The following is a 16078-nucleotide window of genomic DNA, read 5'->3' as shown; positions in this document are numbered from 1 at the left end:
AGATACAGAGATCACAGTCCCCAAAAAGGAGCATTAGATGAATGGCAGAGGTGGAGGTGGATGACACCACTGTTGCAGATACACGGCTCCCCGCCTCCACCTTTGCGAGCACGATGAGGACGATGGTGATATCACCAACCCAACAATCCTCCCATTGCATTTTTTTGATCAATGAGAGAGAGAGAGAGAAAGGGGGAGGGAGAGAGAGAGAGGGGGGGGGGGGGTTGGGTATTTTCAGCCTCACTCTGGCAGCTGTGCAGCTACCCCACGTACATGCTCATATCCGGAGAGAGACAGACAGAGTAAGAGAGAGAAAGAGAGAAAGAAGACTGACTTCCTTCTTTTTTGCTCTGCAGACGCGTGCGTGACCTATCTGCTCCCGGATTTCCCTGCAACTTTTTTTTTTCTTGCGATTTTTATACTGTTTTCATCGTCGCATTCCTCCTTCCTTTGGAATGAACTGTTTTCCTGCCTGCATCGTTTCCATGCCAGCATGGGAACTGCTGTGTCCAAGAGGAAGAATTTAAGAAACGATGCGATTTCTTCTGTGGCAGCAAAAGTTAGGTGAGTGACACTCGGAGCTCTCGGTTTATATCTCAGTGTTATAGTACCCTTAGGAAGTCTTGGCAGGTGTTTTAGCCTTCAGGTGCGAGCGACAAGAAGTTCCCAGGTGTGACAGTTTTGCGTTTTGATGGATTACCACTGCGCTATCCTGGATATAGCCAGTCTGCCTGGTAATGCGCAGAGAGGCTCTTTGCGCTTTTGGTGGTTGCTGATTGTCCCGCGTCTAGCTCGGAACGTGCACTGGGGCAAATATCGATTAAAGATCTCCCAAAACTGAACCTGTAATCAGAAATTGATTACGTGATTAGGATGGCTTCATGCAATTTCCCCATATCTGTGTTTTATGTAATGTAAACCTGCTGCAAGATGTTTGCTCCTGGCGCGTCGGAGTGTTTCTGGATGTTGTGAATGAAGCATCATTGTATAACCAAAGTCATGCAGAGGCAAAATGGGACTGCCGTGACTCAGTGTCCCTGATACATTTTCCCAGTTTGCCACCTCTTATTAGCCGCTATTTTATTTATTTATTTATTTTTAAAAACCTGCTATTTGATTGTTATTTCAGTTTAACCAAAAACTGCCTTTCTGTTTGGCCGCAGAGAATCGAGAAAACAGTACAGCGATGAGACGGCAGCCTTCACTCCGGGGTGGGCAAATGAGCCAGCTGTCGATTAATCAGTCACGGCAATCGATTCTGTCGTTGCACTAATCACCTATCACGACCAGTCATTGGGTCAATCACAGAGGGCAGCACGGGAAAACGTCCGTTAATTTTTGCAGGCTGGAAAAACAAGACAGACTGTTTGGCACGAGTCCAGCCCGTTAAAACCTATTAGGGACTCAGTCTGAGAGCCGTGCGTGTTTTAAACAGCCAGAACCGCATCCAGCTGTTGCAGCACTACGCAGAGGGAGTAAGGAGGCTGTATCAACGATGCTGCCTTCTTCCTCACATCTGCGAGGCTGCAGTTCGCTGGAAAGCACGTGTGCCTGTGTGTTTCATGTGTCCAGGCATCAAGCGCAGACAGGACGCTACAGTCCCACATGAGCTCGGAATACAAAGCAGCTCTCTGCTTCAGAGGGTGCCTCACAGCAGGGCCCAGTGTTTTTAATTCAGTCCATGAATGACCTTGACTTGTTCAGACTATAGCTTTCACAGATGTGGGCTGATGTGTTGTTACGTCATTCTCTCAGGGTGTGTGTGCCTTCTTTACATTACACAACCATGCTTTTAGCGATGTTGCTTTTAGCGCAGTGTGTTTTTGTGTCTGTGTGCTGCCCTAAAACGAAGATGAGAATGTGATCCTCCTGCACGATTAGAAAATGGACCCAGAGGAGATCCTGAGCAGGTGTTCCACTGTGAGAGCCTGTGTGCCCACCGCAGGGCTGCCACTCTTTTTCTTTCCCCCCTTTGCATCTACAAAGGGACTGCACAAACTGTTACATGTCTGACTCAACTGGTAGACACACACACACACACACACACACACACACACACACACACACACACACACACACACACACACGCTCCCCTCCTTCTTCACTCACATAAGCACAAACACTCAATTTCAGAGCTTATTTATTTATTTTGACTAATAGAAGAATCCACCTCGCCTCCAGTATATGGGAAACAGAGTTGATTCACATCCAATATTTATCAGCCTTTCACCTGCACATAACCTCATGCATGAGGAAGTGAGAATTTAAAAGAATTTAATAAAAGCACCCCATTTCCATCTCTCTACTTGCACATGCACACGGTTCCATGGATCCCATGTGTGTCTCTTCATACAGCTTTTCTTTTTTTGTTTGTTTGTTTGCTTGTCTGTTTTTAAGGTTATCTTTTGTGCATTTTGTGCTGATCTTGTATCATGTGCCATGCCAGAATAAGGGAAAGTTAAGCAGCGAGATGCAGATTTGTAACCGTGAGTGGGATTTAATACTTTCTCCCACTAAAATCTGTTTATTGTTAATTTATAGCAACATGAAGGAAGGAGACTTTGCTTATACGTTTTAAATTACAGCAAATCAGACACGGTAACCTGGAGTTGGAATCAACCATATGGCATGCCTTTATGTTCCTACATGCTGGAAATGATGCTAGTAGTGAGGCTAGGTCAGGGGTGGGCAACTCCAGGCCTCGAGGGCCAGTGTCCTGCAGGTTTTAGATCTCACCCTGAGTCAACACACCTGAATCAAATGATTAGTTCATTACCAGGCCTCTGGAGAACTTCAAGACATGTTGAGGAGGTAATTTAGCCATTTGAATCAGCTGTGTTGGATCAAGGACACATCTAAAACCTGCAGGACACCGGCCCTCGAGGCCTGGAGTTGCTCACCCCTGGGCTAGGTGCACTAACTGTTCTTATTTTTACCTTAAATCAAGTGATGCTGATTCTTTACGGTTTTCAGAAACTTATAGGCAAATGGCAATACATCTAAACTAAAGTCTGAGTCATTGGAAAAAGTAACTTTAAATATGCTTATTTTTTTCTCTTTCTCCAGCTCTTATACACTCCCCCCCACACATCTTTCTGAATTATAAATATCCCCCACTTTTCCTTTTACTATTTCCAAACCATCCCAGATGCCAGCCAGTCTATTTTGACTTCATTAAAACATTAAATTCATTAAATGAAACTTCCAGGGGCCTTTTAAGAGCCAGGTATAAATGTCAAGCTTACTTAAACATCTAGCAAACTCACACACTTTTTGTAATACACATAATTATTTATTGTTTTTTATCCTTCCTTGCATACAGCATCAGTGTGATGGAAGAATATGAAATGCCACAAGCAGCGAAAGTTCTGGACTTTAACTTTAAGCTCACACTTGTTAACTAATAACAAGTGTGAGCTTGGTTGACAGTAAAACAATTCCCCACGGCCCCATTTATTAAAACCAAGAAAAGGATCTTTCTCTAACTTAATTATTTCTTCATGGCAAAACCTGTCACTCTGCTAGTGCTTTACATTGTTCCCTTTAACTAGTTAAAGGGACTTCCAAAGGACTGACCAAATTAAAAGGTGACGTGGTGATAACAGAAGGACAAAAGAGTGATGACAAATGTTGCAAGGAACCACAATACAAAACATGTACAATATCCAAAATAAAAAAACAAAAGAATCCATTGGCTGTGATACCTAAGTGGAGCTGATAATGTGTAACTATGGCGAAAGCTGTAATGCTTAAAGGTCATATGTTCATGTTATTCATTCCTTATGACTTATGAACTCATTCGTGGTTTTTGGAGAATCACATTGTAATAAAAACCTACAAATTTCAAACTCATAGCACCAGAAATCAGTTACAGTTATCCTTAACAAACAATAGATGTTTGCAGTGTGTTTCTTGGCAGTCAGTGCAACAACTGTTAAGACATTTTAGTCTGTACCAAAGTGGTGGACAGACTGGCATCCGTGTCCTCACAGCCATGCCATTAGCATAGCTAAAAAGAAGAAAAATGTGGTGAGTTTTTAATCTGTTAATAGGTGTGCCTGATTGGAAAGCATGCACAAAGATATTTTCCTCAAGTGATCTCTTTTGTCTTGAGATATGAGGAGGCGTTAGAGGTCTGAATGCTACTGAAGAGACACTGGCTTCTTGTACCCGATGCTCGACAGTGCCTGTGTCATCTTGTGCATGTTTATGGATTTCTGTTATGAAACAGGTCACACTCTCCTCTCCAGCAGCTTCGGTGAGGTAGCTAGTGACAGAGAGTGAGGAGGGAAAGAGAGAGGGGGACAGATTACCTCCTATGTACACACCAGAATTCTGCGACACTGAGCGAGGAAGGAAATGCTTTGATCTGTCGATCAGCCTAAGAGGAAGGCTGTGCTGTGGTTCGGCTGAAGGGCAGTGGACAACAGCTTTCACAGAGCTCTGAGAGTGTGGAAAATGGACTGAAAGATGAAAGACTTTTTTTTTTTTTTTTTTTTTTTTTTTCCCAGACTGATGCAAATGAAACATTGTGTTTTAGTTTGTGGAGGACAGTCAGGTGGCCTGCAGTCACTCTGTTATTGGGGGCCAGCGATGTTACATAACTGTTAGAAAATTTTTATTTTATTTTTTTATTTTTTTAAATTTCGATTTATTCAAACGCCATGGAAAGACTGCCTCCTAAGTTTTATAAATCTGATTGTGTTTTGGGCAAAATCATGCTTCGTCGTGCTTTTGCTTATGTTTTTCTCATCTGCTATAAATTATGCACTCCATGTTTTAAATGTATTCTTACTACTTTATTCATTCTCATTTGAGTGAAAGAAATCGCTATAATATCTACTGTATCTTAACCTCCTTTCCCTCCTGCTTTGTTCAATTTGTGTAATTTGTTCATTTAAAATGCTAAATGATTCACATTTTATTCATTACAGTCTGAATAATCATACACACTCCAGCACTGCTGTGTGATTGTTGGTCTGTGACTGCCATTCTGTATTTAATGTTTCTTAATGAATTAGGAAGCTTAATTTGCTTATTATGAAAGTTACAGGTTACAGGGGAATAGCACCAGAACAAGTTTGTACTGTAAATGGACCTCAAGTGAAAATTGTTCAGTATGCCAACAGATTGTAGTAGGGAATTGTGTTTGAGTATGCCTGCTTAATGTCATGCAATCTAGCACAGATTTCAACAGAATTTCCAGAAATTTTGTGAAAGAAAATGCAGTTTTATTTTGAAAAATTTGCCCTATTCTCAATGCTCTGCCTGTTCCAGAGCAGCTTATATTAAAGATTTGGATTTCAAGCTTTTACTGTGCATACTTTGTCATGTGTTTGGGTCCTCTACTTCACTACCACTGAGTGAGGAACTCAGGTCTTATCCATCCCATGCTGTGGTGAACCTTTCTTTGAAAACATTTATAATTTTTATTTTGGTTCACAGCTATTCTTGATCAATCCTTGTTTGGTGTTGGATGTATTCATGTAAGTGAAAGTTGGAAGAGAGGTGCCGTCAAATTAAACTATTTATGATTGATAGATTGCAGATAAACGAGATACAAATGGAACATGCGTGAGCAAGGGTTTTTCTGTGCTCGATGTCTGTTATGAATAAGATGTAAATACACTGTTGGAGCTAATCATATGATTGATGTTCACGTGATAATCCTGGGACTATTTTATAAGAGACTTCTGATTTTGTCTTTTTCGCTTAGCAGAAGATGATTTTAGTTGAATTGTGATTATTTATTTACGTGGTTTTTTTTGTTTTTTTTTTTTTTTCCCATTTCCGTTCAAGTTTCCTTTTAATGTCATGGCTAAATGAGATACCGAAACATAACATAAGCTTCTGGTGATGTTTTTTGTCTTTTTATTATTATACTTGGTTTTTCTACTGTCACAAGTGAAAATATACAGTGGGAATAAGCTCTCTGTGCCCGCTCTATAAAAAAGATCAGCGTTAAATATGTGTTAGCTGCTGCAGAAAAACACTGCTGTGTGGGAATCAGTGTCATCATTCAACACCGTATGTGGTTGTGGTGCTTCAGCCTCTAGTGTACTGACATTTTAATCAGATCCCTCCTCAATGCTTGGTTCCCACATGTCCCATAAAGCATTGCACCTTTAAGACTGCAATTAACATTCCCATGTCCCTATTGAAGGGACATGGGAGTGTGCAACAAGTTCCTCAACAGGTTCTCATCACCGTGTGTGTGTGTGTGTGTGTGTGTGTGTGTGTGTGTGTGTGTGTGTGTGTGTGTGTGTGTGTGTGTGTTCTGTGAAACAATTCAATTAGTGCATCTGAGAGGAGGATATGATTAAGAGGCATTAAGGAATCTGTTTCCTTGGCAGCCGATTGCTTACGGTGGATGGAGAGACACCCAGAGGAGACATCAGCTCTGATGATATTCAGACCAGTGGGAACACTGCCAGAGGAGACCTTTCAGCCATGGCAGGGGATATGGTCACTGTGTTAAATGATATCAGAGTCCACAGAGGAACGAGGCACATTAGATATGGGTCAATAATATGAATGAAATGCTGCATCATTGCTGTAAAGAACTGTAAGCAAGTTCTTTAATCTTGTAGGTCCTTAGGGATCCATTTTATAGCCCTGCAGATAAAGGTCAGGTTTATAGCTTAAATATGAGAAAGAACACAATTGAAGGAAATTGTTTCGGTTAATGATCACAGATTTATTTTCTTCTATTTATCATCTTTGTTTTGGATTTTTGTTGGTTGTATTAATTTAACCCTTCATATCGATGTCATTTCGAGATGGAAAAATGAGAAAAGCCATTTTATTAAAGAACAAAGCACATAAGAAGTGTAAGAAGGTTAGGGATATCTCTCAATATTCATTCTATCCTTCAAAGCATTAAATGAATCTCATTAAAAAGCTAGCATTATGTTTCTAAACGATTAATTGGACCATTTGAAAACAGTTTGTAACAAATATATGAAGACTCAGAAGTAGAGGACCCAAACACATGACAAAGTACGCACAGTAAAAGTCCAAAAGTCGAAATCCAAATATTTAATATAAGCTGAGATCACAAAAAATTGTCAGCAAAAAATAAAAAAATAGCATTCCTCTTGTTTCTGCTTGTTTCTAACTGGAGTTACTACAGTAAGGCCAAAGCTGTGGTGTAGATAGTATACACAGGTGAGTAATTGGCTGATTGAGAACATGTATTTGGGAAAAACTCCCTAAGGATGGTAGTAATATCCAAAAGTCTGGGCCACCCCTCATTTTTTTTAATATTTTGTTTCCAGGGAGCCAGACTTTTTCTGAATCCACAAAAATGGCAAGGATAACACATGTGACAGGCATAAAATAATATGTTTGAATCAGCAAGGTGATTCCCAATGAGCTCTTAGCTGAAAACTTGGCGTTTCTCAGCATGGTGTGCAGTGTGTCCTGCAACAAAACTGAGGAAGCTGGAACAATGTTGGATAAAAGAAAAAGTGATGGGCCTAAAAAAAAAAAAAAAAAAAAAAAACCACTGTTCATCTGTATCTGACTGTCAGATACAGAGTAATAGCATCTGAGAGTCATGTCCTCAAGAAGTAGAAAACAATCCACCAAACACCTGACACTGGACCTGAGTAATGCATCTGTCGCTGTAGCTAATCCAGATATTGTTCATTGAAGCCTCATCAGAAATGGTCTAGATGCAAGGATACCTCTCTCCAGAAGCTATTCTTAAGGAAGGGAAACAGGGAGGAAAGGCTTAGGTATGCTGGGTTACACAAAAACTGGACTAAATCAGTGGCAACAGATGTTATAGTGAATCCAAATTTGGGATTTCTGATTCAAATTATCATCGAAATGTACAGAGGACGTCAGGAGAGAGGTAAAACAGTCAGTGATACTGGGGATATTGTCAAAATTAAGAAGTGATCCACCATGAATTACCTCCTAGAAAGCATCTGATTGCCAAAGGCTACTTTTTTCTGCATGCCGGTGATCCCAGACACACTGCCAACCCAGTACGATCACATTGACACACTATCAGTCATGGATTGGCCTCCCCAGAGCCCAGACCTGAACGTTATTGAATCAGTGTAGCGTCATTTTCAAAGATAACGAAGCAAGAGGCAGCCAACTTCCAAAGAAGTGAATGTCCTTCAAGAAGCCTGCAGAACTATTCTTCAAGATTGCTTGAAGAAATTAGAAGAAAGGTTGCCTTAGAAAATTCATGCTGTGTTGAAGAATAAAGGTGGCCATACGAAATATTGACTTTCAAGCTCATTAGCGCTGTACAGACTCAATTTATCTCTTGTATACTGTATATCCATGTATGCTTGCACACGTTTTAACAAATTTCTGCACCGTTTTCCCATTTTCCTAGTAAAATATAGAAAAATAGGGGTGACTCAAGAGTTTTGCACTGCATTCTAATGTAACACTGTTTTTGCAAGTGTTACGTTAGAGATGACAAAAACTCTCTGTTCCACACGATCTGTTTATTTAATTATATTACTGAAATACAGCCAATTACTTGGAAGAGTGTGGATTGCTTGTTTGGCGCCTATCCAAGAGTGAGTGGACATTTTAACTATTGACAGGAGGAACCGAAGCAGGAAAACATTTGACTGACAGCCTTCATCACGTAGGTGTAAGTGCACCCTGAACAAAAAGAAACAAGCCGAGAAAAGAAAAGTCAAACAACAAGTGGATAACGTAGGACTAATATAGGCAGTACTGCTCCTCCAGCTGCACCCATTAGTAAGTGATTACACATTGTTCTCTCTAGATCCATGAAAAGTGCTGAGGTGTATCTTCCTGTTGTTGAGAGTCCTTTTATGTGCCTGAAGTGGTTAGTGGAGTTTCTGACAAAATGTATTCAAGAAGTGGAGTGTGTGTAAGTGGTGTCTGACTCATTCATCTGGTGTAATAAGTACACTACACACGACCTGCTTAGTTCTAGACACAAAGTACAAAAAAAATGCTCAGATTCACTCTGACCTGCTCACTCAGAAGAAACTGAAAAGATGACCAGATAATATGGAGCACCTTCAGGTTTCATGTTGTACCCACAGAAGTTTACATAACAGGAATAAAGCTGCTCTTGGAATTGTGTCCTTTTTAATTCAGAAAATGGCCCCAAAAAGTCCTTACAACAGCCTCCCTAAGTCATTAAGGGTGCATATGAAAGAGATTTTGATGAATGGCTCACCAAAATGTCAGTCAGACCTTAACAAAGGAGATTACTGTTTGCCTCTCATTCCCTACGTAATGTTACAGGAACCATGACAACAAATGTCCCCTTTTCTCACCATAGTAGTAATTTTAACCCAAACCAACATGTTTAAACAATCCAAGCTAAGTATTTATTTTTAGTGCGGTTGCATTATGAAAAAGATTTATTGTTCTACTGAACAGAAGAATTGAATAATGAGATCAGAGTACTGGTGGGGTGCAAACAAGGCGATTTAGTCATTTACAATTGAGGACAGCTGAAGACAGGAGTTGGTGTCGTGTTCAAGGATGCATCATCATCTTATTAAACATAATTTGACCTTTGAAAATGCTGTTTCCAACATCATCTTTCAAACAACAACGACAGCAAGTACTTAAAAGAGCTGAAAATATTGAACAGACACAAAAGAATGGCCCATTAGTCCAGGCGATGCTGCATTTTCACGTATCTAGATTCAGTGTATGACAGTCAGTCATAGCTGACTGACGGGTGCTGCTTTCTGGTGTCATTTCGGCTTGCAGTGTGCCCCTTGATTTCTCTAGCCTGGTGTGAGGGGGCAGCCACACGGCCTGATTGGTGACGTGATTGTATGAGTGGGTCAATCTTTGTAGCTGTTTCGGTGATAGAATAGCGCAGGAGCACAGAGATTTGCAGGTGGTACTGAGAGGAATACTGCAACAGGCTGAAGATATAAGAGATTCAGTAGAAAACTTTGAAGAAAATCTCTGCAATCACTTTGATTTCTGTTTCAATTTTTGCTATTCCCACCCAAGTAATGATTTCTTTCTCTGAGTTGCCAGTCAATGGTTACAGGGTTGTCTTGGTGTGATAATTTGGACAAACAATTGCAAGTGCATCAACCATAATCACAGCTTAAGGTACCAAACGGTGATGTGCACAATCATAAATATGCAAGACATGGTTGATGCAACAGGGAAAACAGACACAAGTGATGCTTTTTGCTTACTTTTCAGCATTGCAGCTCACCAAGCAGGCAACAACATAGCAGGATGTCAACCGTTTTCATGTTGTTGTCTCCTAAGCTGCAGAGTCAATGAAAACAGATACTCTGACGCTTACCTTAAGCATCTGTACTAATAAACAGTAGCGTACTACATTAGTTAGTATGACAATTGTTGAAATTTAAAGAGTTTTATTGTAAATAAAAAAAACACTGATGTCCTTTTTCTATCCACCTGTCTTTCCTCAGGTTTAGTCTTCTTTCATTTTTAATATGGTCAAATTTTTCTACACTGCTCTTCCTCTCAGCTGTAATCACTTCCCTGCTCCTCAGAATCTCCCCTCCCTAACTTGTCTCTTTCCCCAAACCCCGGTCACATGGCTGAGAGCATGCAGGACGAATTTCATATCTAACTGTCAAGCTCTTCCTTTCCCTTCCCTTCATCATTTTTCACCGGAGACTATTTATCAGTTGCTACCTCACTGCCCCCATACTGTGCTCACGTATCACATATGAAGCTGGTGCAAAACTGTGAATATAAGACTGCACTGTACAGAGAAAGGTTTTGTGTAGTGGATGATTGAGAGACGTTCTGCTCTATCCATTTCCAGCTCTGTTTCCTCTCATGTATAATGGATGATGCGTGCCTCTTGCACCATTGTTTGCTGATTCTAATCAGAGTGGCCCAGCCTTTTGAATTATAAAACAGGTGGGCCAAATGAAAATGTATCAGAGGTTCTGAGGGACACCTGCTGATTAAAGTATAGACTACATTTATCACAAGTGTCCTTAATTGTGATTATTGTTACTGCAGGCACACACAAACTAAAACATTTCTTTTTCTTAATGCCCTTAAGTACCATTAGACTCACATGTCCGTATGCAAGCACATGCACATGCAGCTTTATGCCCATTACAACTGAAGAAGTCGGGGGTTTCTGAGAAGAAGTTGCTGTAGCAGAACTGCAGCGGCATGGTGAGCTATTTTTAGAAATGTAGTGAAAGGAGCTGGTTGGTGACACAGCACGTGCAGAGCCTTAGTCCTCAACAACACCCCCAAACTCTCAAAGGTTTGGTTTACCTTAGCTGCACTTTTAACCATTGACAGTAAACAGTGTAGAAGCCAAAAGATTCTACGGTCACACAAGAAACATTTAAAATTACCGGTTAATTTGTTCTGTGTGAGGTTTTTGTTTTGCAGTAAAAACTTGTTGAACTGAGGTCTGTTCATCTATCCATTCATTTTCTTCCATTTATGCAATTCGGGGTTTTGGTTTGTGCTAGAGCTTATCCCAGCTGTCATAGTGCAGACCGGCACGTGGCACAGGGAGAACACAGAAACTACAAACAGCTGGATTCAAATACAGTGCTAACAACCGCACCACCTTTCTGCAAATCCCCAGCGAGGAAAGGCCCGGGTCAGAGGCATACACATACTACTGAGCCCTCATCGAGCTGAGAAAAAGTTCACGCTTCAAAATTTTTTAGCAGTGAACAATACAAAAACATCTAGTGTGAATTTAATTGAGATAAAGATCAGCACTACAGCATCTGCAAACTCTTATCATATAAATTACCTGACCCTGAGACAGCCCTCAGTTATGCTGCAATAGGCCTAGGCTGCTGGAGGTTACCCATGATGCACTGACTGTTTCTTCTTCACTTAACTCTTTTCAGTCTCTGTGTGTTTATACGCCACTCTGCATTAAATTAAAACTAGTTATTATTCATCTCTGGCTCTCTTCCACAGCATGACCTAGTCCTGTCTTCCTCCCCTCACCATCCCTGAGCCTGGTTCTGCTGGAGGTTTCTTCCTGTTAAAAGGGAGTTTTTCCTTCCCACTGTCGCCAAAGTGCTTGGTCACAGGGGGTCATATGATTGTTGGGCTTTTCTCTGTTGCCTTTGTATTATTGTAGGGTCTTTACCTTACAATATACGACACCTTGAGGCAACTGTTGTGATTTGACATTATATAAATAAAACTGAACTGATTTTTTTTTTAAATTGTTAGTTATTAATCTCTGACTCTCTTCCACAGTGTGTGGAAGCCCGAGGTTTGTTCCTGTTGAAGGGGAGTTTTTCCTTCCCACTGTCACCAAGTGCTTGTTCATACAGGGAGTGCAGAATTATTAGGCAAGTTGTATTTTTGAGGAATAATTTTATTATTGAACAACAACCATGTTCTCAATGAACCCAAAAAACTCATTAATATCAAAGCTGAATGTTTTTGGAAGTAGTTTTTAGTTTGTTTTTAGTTTTAGCTATTTTAGGGGGATATCTGTGTGTGCAGGTGACTATTACTGTGCAACTTAACAAAAAACAAATATATACCCATTTCAATTATTTATTTTTACCAGTGAAACCAATATAACATCTCCACATTCACAAATATACATTTCTGACATTCAAAAACAAAACGAAAACAAATCAGCGACCAATATAGCCACCTTTCTTTGCAAGGACACTCAAAAGCCTGCCATCCATGGATTCTGTCAGTGTTTTGATCTGTTCACCATCAACATTGCGTGCAGCAGCAACCACAGCCTCCCAGACACTGTTCAGAGAGGTGTACTGTTTTCCCTCCTTGTAAATCTCACATTTGATGATGGACCACAGGTTCTCAATGGGGTTCAGATCAGGTGAACAAGGTGGCCATGTCATTAGTTTTTCTTCTTTTATACCCTTTCTTGCCAGCCACGCTGTGGAGTACTTGGACGTGTGTGATGGAGCATTGTCCTGCATGAAAATCATGTTTTTCTTGAAGGATGCAGACTTCTTCCTGTACCACTGCTTGAAGAAGGTGTCTTCCAGAAACTGGCAGTAGGACTGGGAGTTGAGCTTGACTCCATCCTCAACCCGAAAAGGCCCCACAAGCTCATCTTTGATGATACCAGCCCAAACCAGTACTCCACCTCCACCTTGCTGGCGTCTGAGTCGGACTGGAGCTCTCTGCCCTTTACCAATCCAGCCACGGGCCCATCCATCTGGCCCATCAAGACTCACTCTCATTTCATCAGTCCATAAAACCTTAGAAAAACCAGTCTTGAGATATTTCTTGGCCCAGTCTTGACGTTTCAGCTTGTGTGTCTTGTTCAGTGGTGGTCGTCTTTCAGCCTTTCTTACCTTGGCCATGTCTCTGAGTATTGCACACCTTGTGCTTTTGGGCACTCCAGTGATGTTGCAGCTCTGAAATATGGCCAAACTGGTGGCAAGTGGCATCTTGGCAGCTGCACGCTTGACTTTTCTCAGTTCATGGGCAGTTATTTTGCGCCTTGGTTTTTCCACACGCTTCTTGCGACCCTGTTGACTATTTTGAATGAAACGCTTGATTGTTCGATGATCACGCTTCAGAAGCTTTGCAATTTTGAGACTGCTGCATCCCTCTGCAAGATATCTCACTATTTTTGACTTTTCTGAGCCTGTCAAGTCCTTCTTTTGACCCATTTTGCCAAAGGAAAGGACGTTGCCTAATAATTATGCACACCTGATATAGGGTGTTGATGTCATTAGACCACACCCCTTCTCATTACAGAGTTGCACATCACCTTAATATGCTTAATTGGTAGTAGGCTTTCGAGCCTATACAGCTTGGAGTAAGACAACATGCATGAAGAGGATGATGTGGACAAAATACTCATTTGCCTAATAATTCTGCACTCCCTGTAGAGGGTTGTCTGATTGTTAGACCTAAACAGTATAAAGTGCCTTGATGTTGAATTAAATTGAATTGAATTAACTTCAATTAAATTTACTTACATTTACTTTTGGTCCATGCTCACCTTTAGTAGCTGAATGTCACATTAGTAGGGGCTGCCTCCAATATTCTTATATCATAAGATAAATATATGAAATGATGATGATATAATATATTTAAACATTTTCTCACATTAACACTCAGAAACCTATGCAATTCCAAATAGTGTACTAACATTTGGTTCAAAAAAGATGCTCAGCATTAAAACATGTCTGTTTTTCTTATATGTTACCAGCACAGAAGAGGATTTAGTTCATAGCACCCAAGGACCAAGGAGATAAGTGATCTATTTGAAAGACAATATCCCAGTACAGGGGATTGGGCTAAACATAACCATTAGGAAGATAACTTATGTCACTTTGGTTAAAGATGGGATTATATGTTGTTTTATGCTCCCAGTTTTTTAATTGAGGCTCCCAATCTTGTGCTGATCAATGAGTAATGAGGTAATGAACACAAATGTTGTATTTCCCTTCTATCATGTGAAGTTTGGCCATTTAATGACACAATCTTGTTCTTTTGCACTGCTCTATTAGCAATATAATAGAGTACTATCAAAACCCACTGTATGTGGAAAATGTGCATTAATTTGTACAACCACGCTTTATATTTCTTTATTTATTCCAGTATTTGTACATCACAGCAATGGAAGGAGGCTGAAGGGACGTGGATCAGAACACATATTATCACAATTATATGGTTCTATGCTCGGGTCAAACTTAAGGACAAAATTGTTTTATAGTTTTTAAGGTTTACAGATATCTAGAGGTGAGAATATGTACAGGAATATTAACTTCTCTTACTGGACTGCTAGTTATTTCACTTACATTGCTTACATTTCAGTATGGCACATATGACAGGCCGTAGAATATGCCTATATGGAACAGCTATAAACAGGTCAGGTTTTATCATTAAATGGAATAGTCAGGTTTGTTTTTGTGCATTGTCTCAAGAGGAGCCTTGAGGGTTAAAGGGGTGAAAGAGCACAGAGTGCACTAAGAATACAGAGCTGTGTCTCAATAAGAAACTGTGTGAGAGAAGTGTTTTCACTGCACTCCGGCTCTTTCTGTGATGGAGATTGTGTGAGTCAGTTTGTGTATGTGTGTGTATGCTTACTGTGCTGGACAGGCTTTAATAATTGACGGTGGTGCCGGGCGGAGGTGTACACCCACAGATTCTCCTGCATACAAGGGATTCTTCAGCACAGATACGTCAGCAGTTAGCTGTATTGGGAAAGCATAACCACTAGGAGCATTTGGGCTACGTTGTTCAATTAGTACTAGTGTAACTAGTATGATAGTATAACTGATATTGATATTGTGAACACATCAGATTATTATTAAACAATAGAATATAATATGCATAATGCTTCCATTTTAGAGATAAACTCAGCATTTAAAGTCTGCATACAGTCAGCTGACAGTGTTCAAGTAAAATTAATACATTAAAAACGTTAAGTGTTAAAATGGGCTGAATTATAGATCCCTTAATAGAGCAGTAGGTGGTTTCTTTTTCATCGAGCTTGCTGTTGGAAAGTTGAAACTATAAACAGCATATTTCAAGAGCTTAGCCGGTGGTTTGCTTGTATGGTAAAAACTACTACAGTGGTATTTTCTTCTTACACAGTAACTCATTGTAAGCATACAGTGTTTAACTCACTTCTCATGTCCTCTCCTCTGTCATTCCTTGTAGTTATCACTGCAGTACATTTCTCCAGAGTACCTATACTGACACTGAAAGAACATCTTTGTCTCTCTCATCCCTTTTCCATTACACAGAATCACTAGAGGAACATTAGCAGGTCAGTGTCAATCAACCGTGAGATCTGGGACTATTATTTTTAAAGGAGAAGCCCTCCTTGGTATTTAATTTTTGCTATATGTGGCTAAATGTGTATCTGTAAAGTGCTGTAACCTGCAAAGAGTTGTGAGTAAAAGATTAACCTGTTAGCATCTATTTTTGCTTCTACCAGCACATTAACAATCTTGGTCTGTTGCTGTCAAGGTCAAGTATTCACAGATATAGTAAGTGCAGCCACAAAACAAAAAAATCCCAGCACACCCACAGTCTGCCATCTGCAATTACACCTATCAATGCAAACTGAGGACCCACTGAGAAATTAAGTCGCCCTAAAACAATCCTTCACTCTATCTCC

General features: G+C 40.3%; 1 protein-coding gene across 7 annotated transcripts in view; it reads left to right on the top strand.

Moving 5' to 3' along the window:
• The first annotated feature begins 238 nt into the window (after window positions 1-238).
• The window catches only part of LOC120747532 (NMDA receptor synaptonuclear signaling and neuronal migration factor), a 46335-nt gene continuing 30495 nt past the window's right edge, over window positions 239-16078 (top strand). For 5 of the 7 annotated variants that reach the window (XM_040053498.1, XM_040053497.1, XM_040053501.1 and 2 more), the window contains exon 1: window positions 240-564. In XM_040053498.1, the coding sequence (XP_039909432.1) occupies window positions 494-564 (71 nt within the window). In that variant the 5' untranslated portion in view covers window positions 240-493. Of the gene's footprint in view, window positions 565-16078 lie in introns of all 7 variants that reach the window. The other 2 variants (XM_040053502.1, XM_040053495.1) reach the window with 1 other exon arrangement.

Source organism: Simochromis diagramma, unplaced genomic scaffold, assembly GCF_900408965.1.
Source record: "Simochromis diagramma unplaced genomic scaffold, fSimDia1.1 OVJJ01000596.1, whole genome shotgun sequence".
In the NCBI taxonomy this organism is placed as follows: domain Eukaryota; kingdom Metazoa; phylum Chordata; class Actinopteri; order Cichliformes; family Cichlidae; genus Simochromis; species Simochromis diagramma.
The sequence above is the reverse complement of the archived record's forward strand: the minus strand, read 5'-3'. Positions and strand labels throughout refer to the sequence as shown.